Source organism: Rana temporaria, chromosome 1 (assembly GCF_905171775.1).
Source record: "Rana temporaria chromosome 1, aRanTem1.1, whole genome shotgun sequence".
Lineage (NCBI taxonomy): Eukaryota > Metazoa > Chordata > Amphibia > Anura > Ranidae > Rana > Rana temporaria.
The window spans coordinates 90821086-90837286 of record NC_053489.1 but is presented as its reverse complement, the minus strand read 5'-3'; the positions used below and the strand labels follow the sequence as shown (position 1 = coordinate 90837286).

The following is a 16201-nucleotide window of genomic DNA, read 5'->3' as shown; positions in this document are numbered from 1 at the left end:
TTATATAATCTGCTCGGTCTTCTAAGGATATGTCCCCCCCTGTGTTTGTTGTGTATAAAAAAAAAAAAGAAGCTTTATATACCTTATTTGTGAGCGCTGATCAGCGGTGACATGATGCGCCGCCTTTCTCCTCTCCCTGTCTGACAGATGCAGCGGGAGGGGACGAAATTCCCCTGCTGACATCAGTCTGGAGGGGAGGAGGAGAGAGCCGTCACGTGACTGCTGATCAGCTCTCACAAATAAGGTGTATATATAGCTTTTTTATATACAACACACACACCCTTAGAAGAAATAACAGATTATTTAAAGTAAGTTATTACAGCAGCAGCAGGAGGGGGGCCCTGACACGGGAGCCGACAGGGATGGAGGGGAGGGGAGAGGAGGACAGAGGAGAGACAGCAGGGCTGCGGATGATGGAGGGCTGAAACTGGCAGGATTAATCGGGTATTTCAGGTGTTACAGGGGGGCAAATGGCACAGCACAAGCACTGTGCTGTATAAAACCCTTTAATGGAGAAGGACACTTTTTTTTTGGGGGGGGGGGGGGTTGGTTAACAAACACTTTGATTATCCTCTGATTATGTGTAAAAAGGCTGTTTGATCCTGTATGCAGGATCACTCTGAACAAGTCTAGATAAGACATATTGAGACATATTGCTCATGCTCAGTTTGATCTCTATTGCTGGAGAGAACATTTCCTGTTTCAGTTGGGCTGGTCAGGTCACATGGTATTGACATCACACATTGGGGTGTGTATACAGATCCTAAATGACAGCCCAGTCCTTCCCTATTCCTCCATAGCCCAGTAACTAAAAAAAGAACACAGTGGGTGGGATGTCACACTTTGATGGATGATCCGCCTCCCATAACAGCATGATGACACAGGCTGTAGTGCATTTCAATAGGCAGTGATTCCCACAAATGAGATGACACCCCTGTACATGTTGCAGTGTTTTTTTTTTTTTTGTTTTTTTTTTTACCTCTCAACAGCATCAGTTACAGCCTGCAGATGTGCATATTGAGGGAATATATATTTCCAGTTTGTGGCTACCGTGCCCCGGGTATTTACAAAGGTACTAGCCCCTCTGTTGGCAAATCTGAGGGCACAGGGCATAGCGGTAACAACCTATCTAGACAATCTACTTGTGATAGATCAGTCCGTGGCAGGATTAGATCACGCTGTGCTCACTACAATAAAATACCTGGAGCATTTAGGATTGATTGTAAACCTACAAAAATCCTCTCTACAAGCCCAAAGAAGGGTAGAGTATTTGGGTATGATCATAGACACAGCCCAACGCAGGGTATACCTGCCAGAACCAAAGATCAAGTCTCTAAAGGACCTGATCCACAAGGTCAAGGCAAAAACAAGGCAGTCTATTCGCCTCTGCATGAGGCTATTAGGGAAGATGGTGGCCTCCTTTGAGGCTGTCCCTTACATTCAGTTTCATTTAGTTTAATTCGAGACTACTTCAAGGCAGTATTTTAGCGGCCTGGAACAGGAAGATCCAAGCTCTGAATTTACCCAAGTGGGCCAAAGCTTCAGTTGGTGGTTAAAAACCAAGAACTTGTGGAAAGGAAAATCCTTTCTCCCAGTCACCTGGAAGGTGGTGTCGACGGATGCCAGCCTAATGGGCAGTGTTAGAAGAAGCTTCAGCCCAGAGAACCTGGGCCAAGACCAAAGAGAACCTGCCCATCAACATACTGGAGATTTGGCAGTATATCTAGCACTCAGAACCTGGACACACTGGTTACAGGGCCACCCGATTTGGATTCAATCCAACAGTTCTACTGCAGTAGCTTACATCAATCGCCAGGGTGGCACCCGCAGTCAGGGCGCTCAGAAAAAGGTGAATCGGATTTTGGCATGGGCAGAAGAACATGTTCCTTGTGTCTCTGCAATCTTCATTCCAGGGGTAGAAAACTGGAAAGCGGACTATCTGAGTTGCCAGCAGCTGTCACCAGGGGAGTGGTCTCTCCACCCCGATCTCTTTCAGGCAATATGCCAGAGATGGGGGACCCCGTATGTAGATCTGCTAGCTTCCAGGTTCTACAGGAAGTTGGACAACTTTGTATGCAGGACGAGAAATCCCCTAACCTACGGATCAGATGCTCTAATAATTCCCTGGAATCAGTTCTCACTGGTCTATGCATTTCCTCCGATCGCTCTCTTACAAAGGCTTCTTTGCAGAATCAAGGAGGAGGGAATCCCAATAATCCTAGTGGCCCCAAATTGGCCCAGAATGCCCTGGTATGCTAAAATCGTAAAGATGGTGGTAGGAAGACCTTGGAAGCTTCCACTTTGTCACGACCTGCTGTCACAGGGTCCCGTGTTCCATCCTTCCTTACAAAAGCTAAATTTGACGGTCTGGCTACTGAGACCCACATTCTGAAGAAACGAGGGATCTCGGGTCCAATGCTTTCTACACTCATTAATGCTAGAAAGCCAGCCTCCAGGCTTATCTACTATAGAGTCTGGAAGGCATATGTTTCCTGGTGTGAATCCTCAGAAGTATGAAATAAGGATTCTCGCTTTTTGCCAGTTAGGAGTGGATATGAAATTAGCCCTTAATACCATGAAGGGTCAAATATCGTCTTTATTGGTCTTTTTTTAAAGACCGCTGGCATCTCATTCCCTAGTTCGGGCTTTCATTCAGGGGGTACTGTGGATCAATCCGCCAGTCAAGTCTCCCTTGTGCCCATGGGATTTGAACTTGGTATTATCAGTGTTGCAAAGGCAACCTTTTGAACCTATTCGCCATATTCCTTTGATTATTTTGAGCAGGAAATTGGCCTTTTTTTTGCTATCTCTTATGCTAGAAGAGTATCAGAATTGGCAGCTCTTTCTTGTAAAGAGCCTTATTTAATTTGTCATAAAGACAAGATTGTTCTACAACCCCATCCTACCTTTTTACCAAAGGTGGTGTCGCTGTTTCATTTGAATCAAGATATTGTTTTGCCATCCTTTTTTCCTGATCCGCGGACAGCGGAGGAAAGATTATTGCACTCTAGATGTAGTGAGAGCAGTAAAAGGGTATCTGAAGGCAACCGCTCAGATACGTAAAACAGATGTTTCGTTTATTTTGCCAGATGGTCCCAAGAAGGCATCAAAATCCACCATTTCTCAGTGGATTCGACAAGTAATTATTCAAGCTTATGATTTAAGGAACAAGATTCCTCCTTCTTCTGTTAAGGCGCACTCGACCAGAGCTATGAGCGATTCATGGGCAGCGCATCACCAGGCTTCGATCTGTAAATCTTCAGTCCATACATTTACCAAACTCTATCAAATAGATGTAAGAGGACATGCGGATTCTGCCTTCGGGGATAGTGTGCTGCAGGCAGCGATCTAGGGCTTCTTGTCCATTAACGGCCTGCTTGGATCTGTGTCTCCCACCCTTCATTGAGCATTGCTCTGGGATGTCCCACTATGTAATGAATAGAGGCTCTGTGTCCCGTGGTGAACGGTAAAGAAAATAGGATTTTTAATAACGGCTTACCTGTAAAATCCTTTTCTTGGAGTACACCATGGGACACAGAGGTCCCCCCTTCTTATGGGAACCTTACTGCTTTGCTACAAAACTGAGGTACTTCCCTTAGGAGAGGGGTTATATGGAGGGGAACTTGTCTTCATTGGTTGTGCCCGTGTCTAATCACCTCTGGTGACAACCCACTAGGGTAATGAATAGAGGCTCTGTGTCCCGTGGTGTACTCCAAGAAAAGGATTTTACAGGTAAGCTGTTATTAAAAATCATATGTTCTTCTGCAATAAAGACCCCACCTGCTCACAGATTTTAAAAACTGGACTTTAATTCCACTTTAACCATAGATAGAAAAAAAAATAAAGTCTCCTGCCCTGCTAGACAGGGCTGTGCTGTGTGACAGAGCTGTGTAAATTTAAGGAATGGCTAGATAAAAATAAAAATAAATCCTTTGGCAGTTCATATCTATTCTTTGTATTTAGCTGTTTTTTTTTTTTTAAGTTTGGCTTTAAAGGGGTTGTGAAGCTTTGTGTTTTTTCACCTTAATGCATCGTTTGCATTAAGGTGAAAAAACACCTTGCAGTTTCTGCCCCCCCCGACCCCCATGCCTGATCGGCTCTTCATTGGATAGATTGATAGCAGCGCAGCCATTGGCTCCCGTTGCTGTCAATCAAATCCAATGACGCGGCAACCGGGAGGTGGGGCTGAGTCATACTATCCGTGGCTATGGACGCCGATTGTATGACCCGGGAGCACGACCTCAAGGTAACCCCCCTCGGGAGAGAGCTTCCCAGAGGGTGTTAGCTCTTGCGGGGAGAAGCCGCCATGGGACCCCAGTAGAGGACGATCGGGGCCAGTCTGTGCAAAACGAACTGCACAGTGAAGGGAAGTATGATATGTTTGTTTTGTTTTTTGATTTTTTAAAGTGAACCTTTTAGTGTCACTTTAAAAACGGAACTTTTATTCTGCTGTAGTGATCAGTTAGCTGTCTTGTGGTCTAGCAAACTATACCGTTTACTTCCACCACAAGACCTGTAGAAATCTTGCTCAGGACACTCAATGCTGGGCATCAGGAGAGGGCAGCAGCTGTTGGGAATACACAATGCATATGCTATTCATGTCCTTGTGTACCGGATCTTCTTGTGCTGTCCTAAATTGGAGAGATTTTTTTGTGGTAAGAAAATTGTCATGTTCTGGGAGCACACAGGGTCACGAGTCGATGTAAGAATAACCATATAATTGGTTATTACCCAGAAGTCTCTGCTCTTTTTGAAGATCCTTGTATGCGGCACATTTATGTCTGGCCAAGTAGCAGAACATAATCAGCTTTCCCTTCCTTTTTAAACATAATATTCTACATTTTCCCCCCACGGGCAGCTAGCAATTGGATTTTTGTTTTATGAGCGACTCTAGGTTTGTGTAGCGTCATTCAGTGCAGTCACAGCAAGACACCATCTCCCATTAAAAGTATGGAATTTTTCTCTCTCTGGAACAGAATTTAATTACTTAAGAAATAAACAGCATATAATTAAAGGAACACAAACGAAAAAAAAAATGCGGTGTTTACAGCAGGCACTTCATGATTATTATAATAGATTTGTAATTGTTTTTAGAGGCTGGCTGTATGTCAGCTGGGGAAGTTGTAATTTGTTTTACAGGAGCAATTTCATGCAGTCCGCAAGAAAGGACTATTTTGTGAGTACTTTAGAAAACTCGTTAGTTTCTGCAGTTTCATTGTAAGTTACCTTTCTGCATGGGGTTTTAAGCTATTGTAGAGTAGTTGCATGTCCAATCCAATCTACTTTGGCAGTTTTATGTTGGTTATAAACTAGATGTGCTTAATACAGACATTCAAAGAATGTTTTTTCAAAACATTCAGTTTTCAAATTTTTAAAGGATAAGTTCACCTTTAACTCAAAAATATTAAATGCATCCTTTTGCAAGTAAAAAAAATGTGCATTTATTTTCTTACACATCAGACTGTAAAGCATTGCACCCACGATCAGCAGATCGCAGGTGCAATGCCAGGCTCCTGCAGACTCTCTCAGCTTTCTGGCCGTGTCCTCACGTACTGGCAGTTCACACCAGCTCCCTCACAGTTCATTGAGTCTGCCGCAGCAGATGATGGTACGTGGAAACTGTGATTGAATAATGCGGCTGTGTGTGTGGAGCCCTGCACAGCCATTTTTTTTTTTTTCAAATTGTGACGGCAAGTGCAGGTAGAAGATCCCCCCTCCCTTTCTCACAGAGCGGGGAGTGTTGGTGGCAGGAGGCAGGTGTATAGGAACATGTTACACCCTAAATATGGGTGTAACGTTCTTCTAAAGGTGAACTTATCCTTTAAAGCAGACTTCCACCCAGAAATGGAACTTCCACAGATTGGATTCCTCCCTCCCTCCGGTGCCACATTTGGTACCTTTCGGAGGGGGGAGCAGATACCTGTCAAATCCAGGTAACTGCTCCCACTTCTGGGGAAAGATCGCTGCAATGTCCGGTGTCCCCCCGCCCTTGCTGCGTTTTGAAAGACATGCAGGTCGCAGAAGATGGCAGGGACTATTCAGAAAGCGCAGTAGGAAACGGGTTGTGAAGCCCTAAGGCTTCACTTCCTTTTTCCCTTAGTAAGGATGCCAGCACCTGCACCCGGAGCCAAGGGACAGATCGGCTTCAGGTGCTGACATTACAGGCTCCCTGGACAGGTAAGTGTCCATATATTAAACGTCAGCAGCTGCAGTATTTGTAGCTGCTGACTTTTAATTGTTTTTTTACCCAGGCGGAACTCCGCTTTACTAGGGTCAAATCAATGTTCATTTTGGATTATAGGAATGAACATTTGAAGGGGCAAGGTGGAAAATACTTATTGAACAAACAAAATTCTAACACTGAATTTGGTTTTTGCTCTGGAAAAATTCTACAACCCAAGTTGCAGGTCTGCATGACAAGATTTAATTCTCTGACTAACCATTTTTTAGAATTTCGAACAAAATTTTGAGCAAGATTCTACATTTATATGGCCAGCTTGAGATTCAATTTAAGAGAAATCAACCTACTAGAAAATAAAATGTTACAGTTCTTTAAAGCCCCTCACTTAGATAAAGATGACCCTCTCCCACCCCCTACTAACCGATCTCTGTATTTATAAAAAGGTCCTCTCTGAATGACTTTCTTAACTTGCTTTAAGCCATGACCATTGACACCAGTCCTTTTCTGCTCCTGGTAACCTCCTGCTTGAGGTTCTTCTTTGTTTGTCAATGTCACTGCCTGAGTGACGTGGACACCTACTATTGGATGGCTGGTGGTGGGATCCACTTAGGAAAGAGAAGATGGCTGAAACTATCACATGGGAATGGAAGGGAACCAGTGGTCTTGGGCATTGTTGGAATAGAGGTCCCCTACACAATGACAGTGAGGTACCTAGATCAGGGATTTAGGTGAGTATTGCTGACTTCACAAAGGTGGAGGGGGGCCTGTCAGGATAGGTAACACTTTTTTTTTTAATCTTAGAGTGGGGCTAGATACAGACCTTGAGCTATGTAACCTGTAGCTAACACTGCCTAACGGAGAATGGCCCATACAACTGATGTTGTTTCTTGTTGTCTGCATAAAGGTACTATTTGAGCGAGTAGACGAAACGTTTGGGTTTTCACAACATGCTAGCTCACTTAAATAGAAATTACTATAGAAAGTGCAACTGTGCCAAGTTTTTTAAAGGCATGTCCAGGAAAGTCTAGCTTATTATCAGTTGCACTCCAATGCTACCTTCAAACACATTCTCACTTCAGAGGTCACATGACAATAAGTGGCTACGGCTAGGCTATGGCTACTAGTAATTAGTCATGCTAATGGACTTCTTTGATGTTGAAGATGTTTTGTAGCTTTTTCAAGTGAATTCATAAGTTTCAATGGGTCTCAGGAAGATATCCCAGGCTTTATATTCACAGAGGTATTACAGATACATTAACCCAGTCACCATGGAATTAACACCTATGCAAACTTCCTGACAGCATGGATGGTGTTATGTAGAACAGGGTGGTTCCAAAACTTTTACATCTCCCATCCTGTTCTTGGCCTGTCAAAATCAATACATTTCATGGTAAGGCTGGGGTATCTTCCTAATATTTGTAACTGAAGAAGTTAAGAATGGGCAGGGGGCATTTACCCATCCACGCTGTTGGCATGGATATATATATATATATATATATATATATATATATGTGTGTGTGTGTGTGTGTGTGTGTGTGTGTGTGTGTGTGTGTGTTACCATGACCTGAATAAATGAGAACCTTCACAGACACATAATTTGTATTTGCATTTAATCTGATTAGCTATAGAACTGTGATACAAAAGGAGGCACTTGATTTCAAGGATATGCATAATTAGACTACAGAATGATGTTCATGGGAGTTCATTGAGAATCCCTGGTTTGCAGAATTGCATAGATCTAAGATCTGCAGAGTATATCCTACTGTAGTGTGTTAAAAGCAGTTTTGTTCATTCCTTTGTCTTTTTTTGCAGAAATTTTAAATTGCTCTCTTTTGGAGAAGAAGCTGAGGAGGAAGAGGAGGTGGTGAATAGAGTCTGTGAGGTAATGCATCCATAAGTAATACATACTTACTTTTTCTGAAGTCAATAATTCCTGCGCACACACAGGGAAGTAAAATGCAGGCAGAGAGACTAAAGAAATCTGATTCTAGAACACGCTAGGCAATCTTATCCTTCTTTTGCAGCCTTCTCCCTCTCCTGCCCCGTGTCAGTGCATCTCTGCTCTCCCTCTCCTGCCCTGTATCAGTGCATCTCTGCTCCCTCTCTCCTGCCCTGTATCAGTTACTATAAGCAAGTATCACAAACCAGCAATTTTTCTGCTGTCCTTGATTTCCCTATGCAGTTGTTTTTTGACTTCACATTTGTGGCCAAGACAATTCTCAATAATATTACATTATAGGAACTATAGTGAATGCAACAAGTAACTTTGGGTCACCAAGTTCACATGCAAATATTGACGTGGTGAATTCAAATAAGTTTTGGGGGTGGTGGGGCAAGGATATCCATATCCAAAGGGGGAATCTCTTCTAAGAAGGGAATGAAACATTTAAGAAGCCAGAAGCTAACTGAACTCTTTTAACTGCACTCTATAGTCTATGCAGATACTTAATAGATCATAAAGTCCAAGAGAAATTGACATGCATATACATTTATTTTACAGACCATGAAGGGAAAAAGCAAAAGTAGTCATGATCTCCTAAAGGATGACCCACGACTAAGTTCTGTTCCCGCAGTTGAAAGGTAAGAATACAATGAGATTGATCTACTAAAGGCATATATGCTGTGGAGTTGCTCTAGATCTGAGGGGAAGCTCTAAAAGGAGACAGGCTCTGCTGATTTCAATCATCCAATCATGTGCAAGCAAAAATTCTTTTTTTTTATCTTTCTTTCTTTGAGTATTCTGAAGCTTTACATGATTTACAAAGCTCTGGAGCAAGTGCACTTGCAGTGCACAGTATATTTGACTTTAGTAAATCAACCCCAATATCTTCTTCTCAGTAGAAACTTTTTTTTTTTTTTTCTAAGATGATTTTATTGTTCATAAAGTACATAATAATAATATAGGTCTTGTAAAACAACAGAGTTGCCTTTAGTCATCAAAGTGAATGTAAAGTCTTGTTTGTTATTTTTGGCTAAAAAAAAAATGTTATACTTGCACAGAGCAGCCCATATCCTCCTCTTCTCAGTCCCTCTTCACTGCTCCTGGCCTCTCCCTCGTGTTGAGTGCCCCCACAGCAAGCAGCTTGCTATGGGAGCACCCAAGCCAAGTCATTGCTCCCTGTGTCCATTCAGGCATGGAGCCCTGGTTCGACCCCCCCCCCCCCTTCGAATTGGCTAACTGACTTTGACTGACAGCAGCGGGAGCCAGTAGGATGCTGCTGTGTGTCGGCTAATCAGGAGGTTAGTCCTGTGTGACCGAGGAACTCGTGGACATCGCTGGATAGAGATGGTGCTCAGGTAATTGTTAGGAGGTGCTGGGGATGCTGCTGCACACAGGCTTTTTATCTTAATGCATACAATGTATTAAAAAGAAACCTTCTGACTTTACAACCACTTTAATAAATCATCTCACAGAAGGAATTAATAATACAAGTTGAGCATGGCTTGTACAGTACATGGTACTCCTGGTAAGGAGTGACTTTACATTCCTAGTAGTCGAGGAAGGAACAGTGAAGGTTGAGTGAAGCCAAGGACCCCATATTTTTTTCAAAGATCTGAGTCCTGTTTCTGATTCTTGGGTCTTTTGTATAATATTGGGGCACTATTTATAAACTGTTTATCAGCCATTCTGACAGAACTGGAGAGGATTTTCCTCTTCCAGGTGAGTAGCATCCTCTTTCTTGCATAATGATACAGTAAACATAAGAAGCATTTGATGTGAGATGGGTTCTGCAGGTCATCGGGTTAAAGATATCAAGGAGACAAAAGGTTTTGTTAAAACGGGCAACTCAAATTATAAACTTTACCCCACTGCATTCCTCTCTCCGCCAAAGGGTATAATATATTACTTTTTTTTTTTTTCGCATGTGTGCGTGCCTGAATTTGTGTGGTGGGGAGAGGGGTGTGTGTGTGACGTGTCATTGGGGACAAGTTGCCTTAACCTGAAAAAGTACTGACTCAATAAAATTAGAGAAGACAATGGTGGCGTGGGACCTGGCATTTGGCATCTGATCTGCAAATCACAACCGGACAATATCGGATTCACTGGGCAGGTGAGTTTAGAATAAAATGCAAGGATGCACATAAAAACAATTCACCAGTGGATTAGAGTTTCCTTTTTGAGAGGTGCTTTCTTTTAAGAATTTTAGTATGAGACTACAGTAGAAACCTACTTTTAGTTGTTACGAATGATGAGTTTTCGGTGTTTGAAATACAAGTCAGAGTCCTGCCATAGGAAAGTGATGTGCTGAATTTTGTCAAGTACCCGTGTACCCATCGAAGCACTCTTGTGTGCTCTATTGACACTGTTTTTGTCGCATGTCTTGGCTATAATGATAAAAAATAAACTTACAGCTAACCTTCCACTGCATTCCATCCACCCTTTTCATGGTGCATGGAATCAATCATCCTATTACAAGGTATAAAGTGGGAGTCACAGTTTGCCATTTTTTAGTTCATCTATAGACGTTATCAGTCTTCTGACTGTCTTTATATTCACTTTTAGATTTTCAGTTTGCGCTCATCACTCCCACTTTATACCTTTTATTTGTTGTTAGCACAATTTAGATTTGAGCAGCATTTTGATCTTTTCACTGGTCACTTATCATTTTCACTGTTGGCTAGCGCTTTAGTTACCCACTTTTTTTGTATCCTATTACAAGACCTATATAGACAAAATTAAAAAAAGGGATATCCAGAACCCGTTGGCTAATCCACGGATCCTTAATCATAGTGTATTAGCTATGGTATATTTACCTTACAAAATCTATTTGCAGCTGCTTACTTTCTTTCCACATCACATATCCCAGGGGGCTTTAGCTCGCATCCTAGGGGGCTTTAGCTGAGACACGCACAGCATTGGAGGAGGGCGAAGCTTGTGCCACATCATCAAGGGGCTGACTGCAAAAAACAAACACTAGTAGTACACACCAAACTGAGCATGTGCAGCTTGCCCCCAATGATCTGTACTATAATCAGGCAATGACTTGAGGCCTCTGGAGGAAGGGGAGGATTGGAGAAGACCGGATCAAACAGCCTGTTAACACAATGCAGAACATTGACCCCTTAGGTTCCACAGTGAGCATAACAAGTATGCTTTACTACATATACAGACTGATTTTACTGTTGTGAGTTTAGTAACACTTTTAGAACTTTTTTACGTTTTTGGTCATATAGATGGCGCTGTTATTTTGTATCTGTCTCAAACTGAAAGGAGTTTATAAAGAATTTTTGTTTTACAGCCCAAAAACTTCGAAAAAGTCTGACAGTGAAAGTGATGAGGTAAGAATAAAGTTTTTTTTTTTATTTAGTTATGTTCAAGCAGTATTTTTCCTGTGCCCTCGGGTTTTGCAACCCAGTGACTAAATCTAAATACCCAGCAAATCTATAGGGCTATCTATATTATGTAAATGTATAAATGATGATATTAATATTCAGTTTTACAATCTTTTCGCTGTAGCTTTACTGGAAACGGAGTCCATATCTCCACATTCTTGTTCTGTCCTCCCTCGGCTGTTATACAGCAAGGCTCAGTCATTTGTCCTTCCATTTTCTTTCCTTCATCCTCTAGATCAGGGATCTCCAAACGCCGGCCCTCAAGCTACAAACTATACATCCCATGAGGCATTGTAACACTGATATTCACAGACATGACTAGGCATGATGGGAATAGTAGTTCCTAAATAACTGGAGGGCGGTTGTTTGGAGACCCTAGCTCTAGATCATCTTACTCAATCTATTGGACTTCATTATCATACAATCTACTTTTATGATGCTTTTCTATTATTCTACTTCTTTTCCTTTTTTATGTTCTCGTATTGCTTAACCACTTAAGACCCGGACCAAAATGCAGGTAAAGGACCAGGCCCCTTTTTGCGATTCGGCACTGCGTCGCTTTAACTGACAATTGTGCGATGTGGCTCTCAAACAAAATAGGCGTCCTTTTTTTTCCCACAAATAGCTTTCTTTTGGTGGTATTTGATCACCTCTGCGGTTTTGATTTTTTACGCTATAAACAAAAATAGAGCGACAATTTTGAAAAAAATGCAATATTTTTTCATTTTTGCTATAATAAATATCCCCCAAAAATATATAAAAAAAAGATTTTTCTCTTTCGTTCATAGACGGACACAGCCTTCATTGACCTTAGGGTTATGCTTCTTCCTACCAGGAGATTTAGGCAGAATTCTACAGCACTTAAGGTGTTAAACTTTCCTTCATGCCGCTCCTCCCAGGGGGCGTGGCTCCCCCAGGCATAACCCACACCCTGCTCTAGCAGCTTCAGCTTCAGTTTGTTTTCTGCCTAACCGACAGGAGAGTCAGGCTCTCTCTGGAGTCCTGGACTCTGGAGTTTTCTTGCAATTTTTCTTGCGATTTTTCTCGCTTTTTATTATTTTGTTCCTGCATTTTTGTATCCTGCGATTCTTCTATCAACAGCCGACTGGGTGACAGGCTGGGTCCTCGACCCTTGTAGTCCCCCCAGGTTCGGCCTTCGAGCGTGTGCCGGCCCTCAGCTCAGCTTTGGGACGTCCACGACAGGCCGGGGAACTTCGGTTCTAGGGCACGCATATGACCGGTCTTTTATGGCTTTGTCACAGTGTGTCTGGCCGACAGCCATGCCGTTCGGACGTTGGTTCTGTCTGGGATACCTCCAGCCGGGTGGTCGCAGGACGGGTAAGTAGTGGCCCTTACTCAGGTAAGTGGTCTGGCTGGAATTTTCCCTTGGGAGGTCGACTGAGGGTTTTCCCTGCTTTCCTCTCTCCCTTATTCCTCTCCCTCCTTCCCCCTTTGGGTGATGGCTGTACGGGGTTTTTTTTTTCTGGGGCTCATTTTCACTGGTCCGTGGTATGGCGGGGGCTGTTTTGTGTTACTGCAGGGGACTGTGGTGGACATTCTTCTGTGTGCTGTATTTTGTGTGCTGACAGTTTGGGTACACTGTCTTTTTAAATCTGCGCCACGGCGGCCATTTTGCCGGAGCCGCGATTGCATTGTTCGGCGGCCATTTTCTTGTGGCCAGCGCTGTTTTCAGCTCTAGTTCGCCGTTTTGGCGAGGAAAAAAGACCGCAAATCCTCTGAGGGGACAGACACAGCGCTGCAGCTTCTTCTCAGCACACACTTGTCCTTCACAGACCGCGCCGTACCAGGGGGGTGGTGAGTCCCAGTGGCCCCATACTGTTTTTCTAGCGGCCGGGAGGTGACCTGTGGGGGACTTTTTTTTCTGCCCTTGGCAGTGGGGGTGACACGGCAGCTACACTATGGAGCCTGAATCAGGCCCCTCATTCCTCACGATGCCGGAGTTAACCCTTAACGCCCCTTCCCCTGCCACATCTGTTGAGGCGGTGTCGGCTGTCCTGGAGTCCTTTTTTTCACCAGGTTTGAAGCCGCCAGTGCTCGGTTGGGGGGTAAAAAGCGCCACCCCCCCCCGATCCTGCTTCTGGGGACATCTCTGAAGCAGAATCTGACAATGCTATTGCTGCTTCTGGTTCTGTCATGTCAGAGGATGCGGGCTTAACCCACAGGGACAGCGAGGATGACTCTGCTGCAGAGTCGGCTGACAAGGAATTTGTTGGAGCTCTTATTACTGCGGTGCGTGAGACTCTAAAATTAGAGGATGTGGCGGAGACACCAGCGGTGTCAGTCCCTTTTGGATTCCGCAAACCACCGCGTACCGCTAAAGTATTCCCCTGTGTTCCTTATTTGGACAATATGTTGTATAAGGAATGGGATACACCGCAAAAAGTTTTTACTGTTCCTAAAAGCTTTGCTACCCGTTACCCCCTTGAGGAGGACTTCTTGAAAAAGTGGGTCTCTCCTCCGTCAGTGGACCCTCCTGTGTCCAGACTGAGCAAGGCTACTACGTTGCCTGTGGAGGGGGCTCCTGCTTTCAAGGACCCCGCAGATAGGAGAGTGGAGGCTGTGGCCCGCTCCCTGTTCTCGGTAGTGGGTTCGGCGGTGAGGCCGGCTCTGGCCGGAGCCCTGGTGGCACAGACTCTGACTGAAAGGGCGAAGCTCCTGCTGCAGGAGCTGGATGTCCAAGGTGCTTCCGAGTCTTCTAGGGACCTGGCTGAACAGTTGGTTCAGGGTCAAAAATTTCTCTGCGAGGCGGCCATGGATTCGATACCTTTGCTTTCCAGGGCTTCCGTCTACGCAGTGGTTCTGCGCCGCCTTGTGTGGCTGAAATGCTGGTCGGCTGACCAGTCCTCAAAAAAGGCCTTGGTGGATTTGCCCTTTAAGGGCGAACGGCTTTTTGGGGCGTCCCTGGATGACATCATTAAGGATGCCACGGGTGGTAAGAGCACGTTGCTCCCACAGTCTGGGAAGGGTAAAGAACCTCGCCGCAAGCAAGGTCCTACTTTTACTACCCCTAAGCGTTTTTTTCGTGCGCCCAGCGCGGCGGGAAAAGGTCCGCAAGGTGCTAAAGCCCCTGATGCCGGGCGTAAGCGCCCCTGGTTCAACAAACCCAACAAGCCTGCGCACAAGCCTGCTTCCGCATGAAGGTCTGCCCCCGCCCCAGTCTCGGGTGGGGGTACGGCTTTGCGGATCGGTGGAATTCTCTTCTATCCAACCGTTAGGTTTGCGAGGTGGTTGCCTCGGGGTACAAGATAGAGTTGCTTTCTTGTCCCCCAAACAGATTTTTTCCCTCCAGCTTCCTCCGGATCGTCGGCTGGCCCTGTCCGGGGCTGTCCAGGATCTTCTGGACAGGGGGGTGGTTGTGCAGGTTCCCTCGCAGGAACGGTTTCAGGGGTTCTACTCCAATCTGTTCGTGGTCCCCAAGAAGGGAGGGGTTCGCCCTATCCTGGACCTAAAGGCCCTCAACTCCTTTGTCATAGTGCAAAGATTCAGGATGGAGTCGGTCCGATCGATCATAGCGGCCCTCCACCAGGGGGACTTCATGGCGTCCTTGGACATCATGGACGCATACCTGCATGTTCCCATTTGCACAAGACACCAAAGGTATCTGCGCTTTGCGATCGGGGAGGACCACTATCAATTTGTGGCCCTCCCGTTCGGTCTGGCTTCGGCGCCACGGGTTTTCACCAAGGTGCTCGCCCCGATCCTGGCCTTGCTAAGGCAGCGAGGGATCGCTATCGTGGGATACCTGGACGACCTTCTCCTGAGAGCTTCTTCAGGCTCAGAGTTAGAGGAGGACGTGTCCATCACGTGTCGGACTCTCCAAGAGTTCGGCTGGATTCTGAATCTCAGAAAGCCAGTGTTGGTTCCGTCCCAGAGACTGGAACACCTGGGGCTGGTTTTGGATTCGGGGGAGGCAAAAGTGTTCCTCCCATCGGAAAAACTGCTGACCCTGCAATCTGCAGTGAGACTGTTGTCGACCCAGAAGTGGTCATCTCTTCGCTTCTGCATGAGGGTTCTGGGTCTGATGGTGGCCTCCTTCGAGGCGGTTCCGTATGCCCAATTCCACACCAGGGTACTACACAAAGAGATTATGTCACGTTGGAACAGGGTCCCATCTTCTCTGGATCACCAGATTCGGTTGAGCCATCTGGCCGAGTCGTCCCTGGCGTGGTGGCTGACGTCTCCGGTGCTTCGGTCCGGGAAGTCTTTTCTTCCGTGCCGCTGGACAGTGGTCACGACGGATGCCAGCCTCTTCGGCTGGGGGGGCGTCTGGGGCACCCGGTCAGCCCAGGGGCGCTGGACTTGGGAGGAGTCCCGCCTGCCGATCAATATTCTGGAGCTCCGAGCAATCAAGCTGTGCCTTGCCAGGTGGTCCCTGGAGCTGCAGGGCCGTCCTGTCAGGATCCAGTCCGACAACGCCACGGCAGTGGCGTACGTCAATCATCAGGGCGGCACAAGGAGCTTGCCTGCAGCGACGGAGGTCATTCACATACTTCTGTGGGCCGAAAGGTCCATTCCGGCTCTGTCGGCCGTGTACATTCCGGGGGTTCAGAATTGGCAAGCCGACTTCCTAAGTCGCACGACTATGGATCAAGGGGAGTGGTCTCTCCACCCGGAGGTGTTTCGGGTCCTGTGCCAAAAATGGGGCACTCCAGACGTGAACCTTCT

The 16201-nt window shown here is 45.5% G+C and overlaps 1 protein-coding gene across 1 annotated transcript in view; it reads left to right on the top strand.

Moving 5' to 3' along the window:
• Positions 1 to 16201, top strand: part of CWC27 (CWC27 spliceosome associated cyclophilin) — a 220978-nt gene that overhangs the window by 17218 nt on the left and 187559 nt on the right. The window contains exons 7-9 of the mRNA XM_040340260.1: positions 7994 to 8063; positions 8682 to 8761; positions 11422 to 11461. Of these exons, the coding sequence (XP_040196194.1) occupies positions 7994 to 8063; positions 8682 to 8761; positions 11422 to 11461 (190 nt within the window). The remainder of the gene's footprint in view (positions 1 to 7993; positions 8064 to 8681; positions 8762 to 11421; positions 11462 to 16201) is intronic.